Source organism: Canis lupus, chromosome 26 (assembly GCF_011100685.1).
Source record: "Canis lupus familiaris isolate Mischka breed German Shepherd chromosome 26, alternate assembly UU_Cfam_GSD_1.0, whole genome shotgun sequence".
Classification (NCBI taxonomy): domain Eukaryota; kingdom Metazoa; phylum Chordata; class Mammalia; order Carnivora; family Canidae; genus Canis; species Canis lupus.
In genome coordinates, this window is record NC_049247.1 from 941,697 (window position 1) to 954,466 (window position 12,770).

At 42.6% G+C, this 12,770-nt stretch overlaps 1 protein-coding gene across 16 annotated transcripts in view; it reads right to left on the reverse strand.

Annotated features, from left to right (window-relative positions):
* The window catches only part of EP400 (E1A binding protein p400), a 102,970-nt gene that overhangs the window by 74,860 nt on the left and 15,340 nt on the right, over positions 1 to 12,770 (reverse strand). For 14 of the 16 annotated variants that reach the window (XM_038574685.1, XM_038574684.1, XM_038574698.1 and 11 more), the window contains 2 exons: positions 1,489 to 1,579; positions 45 to 152 (listed from right to left, as the gene is read on the reverse strand). In XM_038574685.1, coding sequence (XP_038430613.1) covers positions 45 to 152; positions 1,489 to 1,579 — 199 coding nt within the window. The remainder of the gene's footprint in view (positions 1 to 44; positions 153 to 1,488; positions 1,580 to 12,770) is intronic. The other 2 variants (XM_038574694.1, XM_038574687.1) reach the window with 1 other exon arrangement.

Genomic DNA, 12,770 nt, shown 5'->3' on the forward strand with positions numbered 1-12,770 from the left:
GCTCTTTCTGAGCCAGAAGAGCCACTGTTGGCGCTGGGCCTTACCTTGAGCTGTCGGCATTAGCTGCTGAAGAGGAACCCCTGTGTTCGCCCCTGGGTGCTGGAAAACTGCCCCCTGGTGGCCCACTTCAAGCCGAGGCCGCTTAGACTGCTCTAGAATAGTTTTCAGAAAAGGTGCAGTTTGATATAAAAACAAAACCATAGAAGTAGTAGAAAAAAAACATGTGTCAGTGTTATAATCTTTGAACAGGGAGCCTTTCCATATATCAACCAAAATCCAAAAGCCAGAAAAACTAAGGTTGATAAATATAATTTCTTGCCATTAACATTTTGCCAGTGTAAGAAGCAGCCTCATACAAAAGGGTGCGTGACACCCCAGGAGACCATGGTGTCTGCAGCATGCATGTGGGCAAGACACTGGCGGGGCTGCCATGTGGGAAGCTCTTCTAAGTTCATGTGAGAAATGCCAGCAACCAGACACACAGAACGGGCGAAGATCATAAACAGTTGAGCAGAGGGACAGTGTCACAGTTAATAACATGGCAAGCTACCAAGCAACCTCACCAAAACTGAAGAGTTCCATAGCACAACAGAAGACTTGTGTTCACCCATCACATCAACAAAGACCAGAGGAGTGATCATGCTTCATAAACTGGCCAAAACGTGAGAGCACCAGAAACCGAACAAGGGCTGATCCTGCTGCAGGACCACGTGCATCACTCACGTGCTCTGACAGAGCATTTCCATTTCCGGGAGCTTCTCCCGTAGATAAAGTGACAAACACGTCAAAAGAAATTTGGGAGATGTTCCATCCCATGTTTACCATAACACAAAAAGGTGGTAATAAAAAGGAACACTACCAAGGGTGTGATGAGGGAAGGACCCCCACGTACCCAAGGAGTGCACAGCCATCAGAGACTGTGGTCCTGAGCAGGCAAGGTGGCCTAGGAAGTTAATGCTGGCAAGAGAACAGTGCACAGAGAGTGCACTCCCACTGCCTCAGAATAGCAGCATCACCAAGCGAGCATGTGGGCAGGAGGTCCCTTACACACACACACATCTCCAGCAGCAACCTCTCTAGGGCTGGGGCTCAGGGTGGGAACACCAAACCAGAGAGAGACTCGACTCACACCCTCCTTGACTATCCAAATCTTTCATATAAAATGTGTGTTTTTATAATTTGAAGAAAAAATTCAGTTAAAAAAAATGAGTGACAACTTGAAAAATAAGACGGTTTTACTCTCAATCCCATCATGAGGACTAAGAGCATGCCAGCACACAGGAAACCAAAATGGAACACACCGCACTCAATGAGCAAACTTTTAACTTCAGTATATACATACAGCTGATGAGTCAGCTGAAGAGAGTTAAAAAATTAACTCTCAAAGTAAAATGAAAGTCACCAAAACTAAGTGCTCCAGTGTTCATGTGGCTGCGATGCTGTATGTCCCCTCAGGCCAGCCACCTGAGCCAGTACTCCAAAACATACCTGCTGGGGTCCCCGCCTGCTGCCTCTTAAAGGGGTCCGTCTCTCCCGCACTTCCGGCCCCTGCCACAAGGGCCCCTGTGAGAGCTTGCTGCTGAAAGAGAAAATGAAAACATGAGACTCTGATCACGGAGGTACCTTACAAGAATGGATATGAACTAAACTATCGTAATTAATCCACATACTGGCCTCCCTACTCTCTAACTGGAGAAATGTCATCTGCCCAACGCATGTAATATATGTTCACATATCATCAGGCACTTAAAGTTCTAACTTACCTCTGGAGGGGAAAAAAAGGACTTGTGAAAGATCTTATTCTGAGTTTCCTATTAATGAATAATTAATGCACATAATCTGCAATGCCTCAGAAAGCAACAGTAATGGCAGAGCACTGGCTGGTGGTAGGAAACACCATCAATCCCACATCTGAGCCTCCCTGGCAGTCATGCTGTCTGTCATCACTTACCCCCCTCCCCCACCAAAAACACAAAAGCTGAATAATAACAAGAAAGGTTGAAAATTTCTTCCTCTTGGAAAATGACATCGAAACTCTACTTGACATACAAAAAATCTGATACAATTGGGTCTTCACAGTGGACTTTTCCAAGTTAGCACCCTACATAGCTGGGTAAAATGTATACAGGTGATTCAGAATGTTTCAATGAAAACAAAATCAGGAACTAGCCAAGTCTGGGTGCCCCATACCTTTTACATCTCTGTACCATCCTTGTAGTGCTGCTAAATGCTAAGGATGACGTTTATCAATCATTATTTGCTAATTGTTTGAATGATCCAACTCTGTCCACTCTACCTAGCCAAGCATCTGAAATGCCAGTTACACATGCCTACACAGGGTATGTACTCCACAAGGGTCTGTGAGGGCTGCCGAGCTGCGGGGGCCATGCCCTAGCACCAGCCATGCTGCAGGTGTCCCCCATGGGGACAAGTGCAAGTGCAGTGATTGACAAGGGAGAAGTAAGCACCACTATGTATGTTCAGTGAAGATGGAGGGAGGAAGGAGGGGGGGTAAAGGAGGGAGGAAAGAAAAGAATGATTTAAAAAAGCACATGGTATATGAACAGTGGTTATCTGGGGACAGAATTAGAGGTAAGTTATTTGTGTGTGTGCACTTTTCTAAATCTTCCAAACCTTCTACAATGAACACATCCTACTTTTATAATCAAAAGACTTTAAAAAAAAATAAAAGAAACTGATAAAGGGTTCTATGTCCAGTAATGGCCAACTGCTTCCTATCAGACTCCCCATACTCTAGACAGACATAAACTCTGGAGGACTGGACTGGACGCCTGCAAGAAGAGAATGGAACAAGCGGAGGTTTAAGACATGAGGGCAGGCCCCAGCCTGTGCTATGTGGACCAGCTCAGAATCAGACACACAACCTCACTGGCTTGAAGACCACTAGGATGGAGAGCGTGAAACCATAGCAAAAGGAAGGAGGACTCACCCCAGACATGGCAGGACACAGGGAGGCTCCAAGTTCTCTCCCTAATCTCTGTCTCCTAAAGCAGGTACACAAAGACTCCAAGCCCAGGCCAACAAAACCACACTGAGATTTCAGGTGCCCTGACTCAGGACACACAGTTCACAGTTAAAATTCAATCACATTAATTAATTATGAAAGCAGAAACGATCAATACTCTTCAGGAGACTGCAGAAACCAGAGTCTCTATCTCTCTCATTCATGACACCCAGAATCGCTCCCAAGCACAAAGCCACAGGAAAACATGAGCCATATTTAGAGCAGTTCATGGACACAAATCCACACAACACAAATGCTGGATTTAGCAGCAAGGATTTTACAACGGGTCTACTAAGTATGCCTGGGGACATAAAGAAAACATAGTATAATAAAAAACGAGAGAGATTCGTGACCAAAAAGAAGAAACTACTGAGAGAATCAAATGCAGATGCCAGAACTGAAAAATAAACTCTATGGAATACAAATTCACTGGATACAAGAGTAGGAAGCAGAGGTCTGTGAGCTGAACACACAGTGTTGAGAGAAGAGGAAAAGGAACAGAGTGGCACTTGTGGAGAGAGTTGGGCCACCGGGGCAGGGCAGTGCTGTGCTGCATACACGTGGGCAGATGACAAGAGCTGCACCAAGCCCAGGGGACACTCACTCATACAGCACCAAAAGGGGATGGAAAGTCTTCCTAAAACAGTGCTGGGGGACTGGTCACCCACAGGAAAATGTCGAAACTCTGGACACCACTGAAATAAACTTGCGCTCATCAAGGGCAAGAAGGGGGAGGGCTGGCCTCTCTTCTCTAGGCCTCCTCACAGCCCTGACTCTCACCTTCAGAATTATTCCCTTACACTGTCTTCATGAGTATTCTACTGGGAAAGATACTGCGGCCTTTAAAATTCAAGTTTGATGGGATCCCTGGGTGGCGCAGCGGTTTGGCGCCTGCCTTTGGCCCAGGGCGCAATCCTGGAAACCCGGGATCGAATCCCACATCGGGCTCCCAGTACATGGAGCCTGCTTCTCCCTCTGCCTATGTCTCTGCCTCTCTCTCTCTCACTGTGACTATCATAAATGAATTAAAAAAAAAAAAATTTTTTTTAAATAAAAATAAATAAAATTCAAGTTTGATTTCAATTAAAAAAAAAAAACAAAAAACCAACAACTCAACATCAGAAAATAGAGATTCTCTAATGGGAACTGAATTCTAAGTGACCACTTTAAGAGAGAATACCGAAACAGACTTTATCCATGGAAGACAGTGTTACTAATTTACAGGGAATCTAAAGCTACACCAGGAAAAAAGAACAGTTGAGAGAACTGGGGGTGTAGCTCACAGAAGACAGCTTGCCACCTGAATGAGGAACAGATGTAAGTTATTCTAGACAAAGAAATTCAGTCATTACAGCTAGCAGTTACCAGGGGGTAATTTCTGCTTTCTTTCTTTCTTTCTTTCTTTCTTTCTTTCTTTCTTTCTTTCTTTCTTTCTTTCTTTCTTTCTTTCTTTCTTTCTTTCTTTCTTTCTCTTTCTTTCTTTCTTTCTTTCTTTCTTTCTTTCTTTCTTTCTTTCTTTCTTTCTAAGATTTTATTTATTTATTCATGAGAGACACAGAGAGAGAGAGGCAGAGACACAGGCAGAGGGAGAAGCAGGCTCTATGCAGGGAGCCTGATGTGGGACTTGATTCCGGGACTCCAGGATCACGCCCTGGGCTGAAGGCAGGGGCCAAGCCACCCAGGGATCCCCTCTGCCCAATTTAAATAAAGCAACCCAGAAACCAACTATAAACTAACTGGGCCTGTGGTTCATAAGGCTAAGTGTGCAGTCAGAATGGGGTCAGAAGGGCTTGCAAATGCGGATAGCTGTGGAGTGGACAGTGCACCGTAACTCAGCTCAAGGTTCTACGGGTGGTCTCCTGGGCTCACCTTGGGGCAGGAAAACAGAACAGCAGAAACAGAAAAAGGACTCATGGTAATAGCATGCCTATTACAACAAACTGAGCTGCCCACCTCTGCCTAATCTACACCCACAAGCTCGTAACAATATACAAAGTATGAACACATGTAAGAAGAATAAGACAGCCAATAGCAGGGTAAGGTCATAGAGCTACAATTATCCATTTCTTCTAATGTGATAATCATCGAAAAATAATCTCCACTGAGGATGCTTTTTAAAATCTAAATAACAAAATAGTTATGTCATATACAACTGCACTCTAGTAGAAAACCACCTCAAATGCTTTTATTTTTTTATTTATTTTATTTTTTTAAAGATTTTATTTATTTATTTATTCATGAGAGACACACAGAGAGAGGCAGAGACACAGGCAGAGAGAGAAGCAGGCTCCATGCAAGGAGCCTGACGTGGGACTCGATCCCAGGTCTCCAGGATCAGGCCCTGGGCTGAAGGCAGGTGCTAAACTGCTGAGCCACCTGGGCTGCCCTCAAATGCTTTTAGAAGCGAAGTAATACACACATGAACTAAGAATTCTGTATTTATTTGTAGAGCTTAATTAGGCACTAATTAGTTTCTTTCTTTCTTTTTTTTTTTTTTTTACCAATTAGTTTCTTATAAAAACCCTTTAACTGGTGGCAAATAATGAAATTCATCCTGAGAATATGTCTTAAACTGTTTAGAAGGTTCAACAATGCTGACCAGGACAAAATAAAACCGGGGGGGCCACTTGTATATTTCTACCAGCACTTTTAGCTAAAAACAAAGTGATGATATATGGCAAGTACCATAAAGATACACAGACTTCCTTGATTCACTAATGCCACTCCTGTGTTTTCTAAATAGAAAAATCACCTAAAATTAGAAAAATTGTTTACTGAATTGCAGTTCCACAAAATGATGGCAGATTAGGAGTTGCTAGAATGAGAATTGCTAAAAGTGAATAAAACCGGGGATCCCTGGGTGGCTCAGCGGTTTGACACCTGCCTTTGGCCCAGGGTGTGATCCTGGAGTCCCGGGATCGAGTCCTAGAATCGAGTCCCACATTGGGCTCCTTGCATGGAGCCTGCTTCTCCCACTGCCTGTGTCTCTGGCTCTCTCTCTCTGTTTCTCTCATGGATAAATGAATAAAATTAAAAAATAAAAAAATAAAAGTGAATAAAACCTAAGGAGTATTTGTTAAATGAAAATACGTTTTTAAAAAGTATACTCGGCCAACCAAAACAGATATAATATAAAAAATAAAATATAAATCTCTGGGGTGCCCAGCTAGCTCAGTCACTGGAACACATGACTCCCGATCTCAAGATTGTCAGTTCAGGCCCCATGTTGAGTGTGGAGATGACTTAAAAACAAAATAAAACAAAACAAAAATCTTTGCATTAGAAGGATGGAATTATGGATAACTATTCATTTTCTCTAACAGAAAAATCACTGAAAGTCACTACTTATGATGAGTTTTCTTACAAATAAACATATATTCATATGTATGTATATGTAGGCACATATTATTTTACATAGGACCCCTGCACTCAGTAGCACTACCTCAAAATCCTCTGGGAACAGACAGAAATTAACTTATCTGTAATACAAAAATTCTCAAATTATTTCTAGCATTTTGTTAGTCAATACAGATTAGTCAATATAAAAATTCTACAACTGGGGCAGCCCAGGTGGCTCAGTGGTTTAGCGCCTGCCTTCAGCCCAGGCCGTGATCCTGGAGACCTGGGATCGAGTCCCACATTGGGCTCCCTGCATGGAGCCTGCTTCTCCCTCAGCCTGTGTCTCTACCTCTCTTTCTCTCTGTCTCTCTTATGAATAAATAAATAAAATCTTAAAAAAAAAAAAAAATTCTACAACTGGGCAGCCCGGGTGGCTCAGCGGTTTCATGCCGCCTTCAGCCCAGGGCGTGATCCTGGAGACCCGGGATCAAGTCCCACATCGGGCTCCCTGCATGGAGCCTGCTTCTCCCTCTGCCTGTGTCTCTGCCTCTCTATCTCTTTCACGAATTAAAATAAATAAATAAATAAAAATAAAGATGTAGAATTCAAACTGGAGACTCCTTGGTCTTCCTCTTTTAGCCTCTTGAATATATGATTATGGACTATATCATCATGTATGCCAAGAAAATTATAAAACATATGTATGGAGGGATGCCTGGGTGGCTCAGCGGTTGGGAGTCTGCCTTTGGCTCAGGGCGTGATCCCGGTATCTGGGATCAAGTCCCATACCAGGCTCCTTGCGGGGGGCCTGCTTCTCCCTCTGCCTGTGTCTCTGCCTCTCTCTGTGTGTCTCTTATGAATGAATTAAAAAAAAATTTAAAAACAACAACAACAACAAAAAACATATGTATGGGATTTTTTTTAAAAGATTTTGTCCATTTATTTGACACAAAGAGTGAGCAAGGGAGCACACACAAGTGGGGGAGCAGCAGAGGGAGAAGAAGACTCCCCACTGAGCAGGGAGCCCGACGCAAGGCTCGGTTCCAGGACCCTGGAATCATGACCTAAGCTGAAGGCAGACGCCTCACTGACTGAGCCACCCAGGTGCCCCATGTATGTGATTTTAAATGCATGGTAAAATTATTAGAATTTTTTTTAAATTTTTTAAAATTTTTATTTATTTATGATAGTCACACACACAGAGAGAGAGAAAGAGGCAGAGACATAGGCAGAGGGAGAAGCAGACTCCATGCACTGGGAGCCCGACGTGGGATTCGATCCTGGGTCTCCAGGATCGCGCCCTGGGCCAAAGGCAGGCGCTAAACCGCTGTGCCACCCAGGCCAAAGGCAGGCGCTAAACCGCTGCGCCACCCATAATTCCCAAATTATTAGAATTTAAATAGTGGAACAGAGTTGTTCACTGAACACACTGTTCAACTTTTCTGTTTGAAATCCTCCATATAAAAATGTGGAAAAGGAAAGTAGAAAAATAAATACACAGTTTAAAAGAGTAATAATAAAGCAATCAGGGATCCCTGGGTGGTGCAGTGGTTTGGCGCCTGCCTTTGGCCCAGGGCGCGATCCTGGGGACCCGGGATCGAATCCCACATCGGGCTCCCGGTGCATGGAGCCTGCTTCTCCCTCTGCCTGTGTCTCTGCCTCTCTCTCTCTCTCTCTCTCTCTCTGTGACTATCATAAATAAATAAAAATTTAAAAAAAATAAAAATAAAAAATAAAGCAATCACCTGGGGTGGCACCTGGGTGGTGCAGTTGGTTAAGCATCTGACTCTTGATTTTGGCTCAGGTCTGGTCTCAGGGCCATGAGATGGAGTCCTCCGTTGGGAATCCACGCTCAGCAGGGAGTCTACTTCAGAATCTCTCTTTCTGCCCCTCCCACTTACACACACTCTCTCAAATAATCTTTAAAAAATAAAAATAAAAATAAAGCACTCATCACAACGCTCAGGAAACAGACTGCAGCTTGTGCCTCACCGACCCTGGGCACCATGAAGGTGCCCACTACCTGAGCGGTATGTGAACATCTCATGATACCATCACCTACAAACTCCTCTCCAAACAGTATCTTCTCCAGCTTTGCTTCCTAGAGAATTCCCTATTAAGTCCTCTGTCCCACAAGGTGTGGCTGAGCACAGACATACCCACACATTTTGGCACTGTGACCACCTCTTCTCTACTGATGGCTCTTATCAACATTCTTCTGTATGAATGTGCACCATCCACTGACCTGTTCTCCTTGCCAGTGTACATTTGGTTCTTCCCAGTTATAACCAGCACCACTAGGAACACTACTATACCTGGTTTCTAGCAGAGACATTCAAGAATTTCTTAAAGCACGTTGTCGAGACAGAAGGTCTGGTCTGCCCATGCTCACCTCTTCCAGGTCATGCAAAAAGTTTGCAAATATCTCCAAGCTACCCTCCATCAAAAGTCGATGAGACTCCCACTGACCTACATCAGCAGATTCCACCCAATTTAGTTTCTGGTGATCTGGCAAGTGTGATGGCAAATCACAGTGGTTTAATCTGTGTTACCATGGAGGCCACACGTCTGTTTCTTAAGCTGATGGGCACTCCTTGCCTTTCACTATTCCACTGTCCTCAGGCAAATACTTATTAAAGTGGTCTAGAAACACAGTAGTGCATTACATTCCACAAAGCATTACAGGAAAGATGCCCTACTAAGAAATGTTCTCACAATCTCAAAGGTAAAAAAGCTTATATTCAACTGCATCAAACTCATCATAAGAAGCATCTGAATATCAGGTTGAAATTATTCTTCACCACCAAAGAGGACCAGGCCCCTTGCAAAAATGACCAATTCTGGTTTGGATTCAGGAATACCCAAGATGAACCTTAAAGGTGCCAGCAAGTAAGAAAGGGCTCAGAGAATGACAAGGAAACATAAACAGTGCAAGAGGATCAGCTTAAATACATTGGGTCAAATTACAGGTAATCTGACCATCAAAACACACAGTAAGATAAGGGGATGAGGCTGCTGCGTAGCGATGGCAGGGGCACAAGACCTGATGGGAGTGGGTTACACGGGCACCTGACAAATTCCACAAACTGTAACACTTAGGATCTGTGCCTTCCCCACCAATAAATTATATCTCATGTGACAGAACCCATCTGCCTTATAGGCCCAAGAAGAAAAATCACATGATCATGCAAATAAATGCAGAAATGGCATTTGACAAAATTCAATACCCATTCATAACACTAGAATTAAAGAAATCTCTTTTACCTAGTAAAGGACATCTACAGAATCTGTAGCTACTATCATATCTGACAGCAAAACATGAGAATGAGTAAGAATAAGTATTCTGACCACTCCATTTAGCATATTTGGAAGTCCTTGCCAGTGCAATAAGGCCAAAAAATAAAAATAAACAAAAGGCTTCTAGATAAGAAAAAATAAAACTTGCTTTCTTGACAGACATGATTCTCTATGTAGAAAAATCCCATGGAATCTACAAAAATGCTCCTAAAACTAACAAATGAGTTTAGCAAGACTGCAGAGTATAGATTCAAATAATCACCTGTATTCCTAAATACCTATGATGAATATCTCCATTTTTTTAAAATTACCACTTACAATACCAGAGAAAAACTGGAACGCCCAAGCATATATCTAACAAAATATGTACAAAATTGGCAATCTGAAAACTACAAAAACATTGATGAAACTTTGGTCAAAGACAACCAAAACTGGGACACCTGGGTGGCTCAGCGGTTGAGCATCTGCCTTTGGTGCAGGATGTGATCCCAGAGTCCCAGGATCGAGTCCCACATTGGTCTTCCCGTGGGGAGCCTACTTCTCCCTCTGCCTGTGTCTCTGCTATTCTCTTTCTCTGTGTCTCTCATGAATAAATACATAAAATCTGGGCAGCCTGGGTGGCTCAGCAGTTTAGCACCACCTTCAGCCCAGGGCGTGATCCTGGAGTCCTGGGATGGAGTCCCACATCGGGCTCCCTGCATGGTGCCTGGTTCTCCCTCTGCCTGTGTCTCTGCCTCTCTCTCCCTCTCCCTCTCTCTTTCTCTCATGAATAAATAAATAAAATCTTTAAAAATAAATATAATCTTTTTTTTTTTTAAAAAAAAAGGACAACCAAAATAAAGGGAGAGATATACCATATTCCTGGACTGGAAGATTCAATACTGTCAAGTTACCACTCCTCTCCAAACTGGTTAACAGATTCAATGTAATCTAAATCAAAATTCTATAGATATCGACAGAACAGATTCTAAAATTTCTATGAAAATGGAAAAGAACTAGAATGACCAAAACAATTAAAAAAAAAAAAAGGTTGAATTCACATTGATTTCAAGACTAACTACAAAGCTACAGTGATGTAGACTGTGGTGTTAGCAAGACACACAGATGAAGGGAATTCTGGAGAGTCTAGAAAGAGACCCACACAGTCAGGAATCAGCTCACTTTCAGCAAAGTTGCAAGGTCAATATAAGGGAAATGGAACAGTCTTTTTAAGAAATGGTGCTGCAAAAAAAATGGTGCTGAAACAACTGGAAATCAATATGCAGAAAAATGAACATCTACATGTTTGCCACGTAATACAAAACCTGACTCAAAGGGAATCATGGAGGTAAATGTAAAACATAGAATATACAACTTCCAGAAGAAAATACAGGAGGTTTCTGTGACCTTGGGGTAAGTGAAGAGTTTTTAGATAGGATGCCAAAAGCACAATCTATAAAAAAAAAAAAAAAAAAAAAAAACTATAAAAAAAAAAAGATAAAATACACTGCATCAAAACATAAAACATTTGCTCTGAAAAAACAGTGTAAGAGAGAAAGATAAGCTTTGTTTTTTTTGAAAGATAAGCTTTAGAATGGGAGAAAAACATTTCCAAATTTGTATCTGCCAAGAAACTTGCATTCATACAAAGAATTCTCAAATCTAACAGTGACATATAGGACTCAGACTTTCCCAAAGAACATACACCAACGAACCACCAGTGAGCCCCCAAACCACGACCACTGCAAGCATATTGTGACAACTAGAGATGAAGACGGAGGACACAGCAGGGCCTTCCCTCCAAGGGGCGGCAGGAGTGCAGCAAGGCACAGCCACTGCAGCAACTTTGACAATTTCTTGCTAAATGGAACATACAGATAGTAAACAAGCGGGCAGTCAGCCTCCAAGGCATGTTCCCGCACAACACAAAGGCCTAGGTTCACACAAAACTGTATATGAATGCTGACAGCAGCCTTACCCCTAAGCAAACAATCCAAGTGTCCTCCGAAGGATGAGTGAAGAAATAAACCAAGGAACTCATGCCATTGAACACTGCTTACTTAGCAAAGAGAGAAGACTATGGTAAATGGCACAGCGTGGCCGCTCAGGGACAGAAGCCACATGTTGCAGGATCCACCTAGATTTCATTCCGGAAAAGGCAAAATCACAGAGGCAGAGAGCAAAGATTTCATTCAGGAGGATGATAGAGCTCTGTTTCTGGACCACAGTGATGGCCACACAACTCTATGGGTTTGGCAAAACTCAACAGAACTACAGACAAAAAAAGAGTGAGTTTTACTGAATTGAGTCAGTCTAAGTAAATAAATAGTATTATAGTGACATTACCCACTGGCTGAAAAACAAATCCACATATGAATATATAAACGGAGAAAAAGGAAAGCACACTGTTAACAGCGGAATGCCAATCAATAAATGCATTAGGGATGATTGGGCTAGAAAAATCCATTTCCCAATCTTTAAGGTGAAAATGGATTCTGTCCCAATGGTGGAATTAGTGGCTGAAAGTTTAATGAGATACTGGATTATTTAAATAGTCTCAAAGTATCTTCCCCAAATGGCTTATCATTTACCAAAGAGAAAATAAGAACCTTCCACTACAAAAGCCTGGTGGACCCCAGTCTCACAAGTGGTCAAGGTGAGCATCACCAGTCGCAGGACCACTGATCTCATGGCTTCCTATTATGGCACAGCGAGCTGCACACACTGTCACTTCAGTGGTATTCCTCTCAAAAATACATGGCCCAAGTCAGACACAAGGAAATGTCACACAATCCAGTATCTAAGGACATTCTACAAAATAAGCAGTCTAAACTCAAACAATGTGAAGGTCATGAAAGACCAAGGAGTCAGCCCAGATTAAAGAAGACTAACCAGGCATGACAACCAAGCACAGCTGGTGACCCCAGACTACAGGAAAAACACTGTGGCCGACCCTTGAGCAAGGCAAGGTTGAACCGTGCAGGTCCACTTACGCACAGATGTTTTTCCCATACGGTACAGTAAAGGTATTTTCTCTTCTTCTTTATGATTTCCTTCTTTCCAGCTCACTTTACTATAAGAATACAGCATATAAAACATGTAACAGACAGAATACGTGCTGACTAGGTTA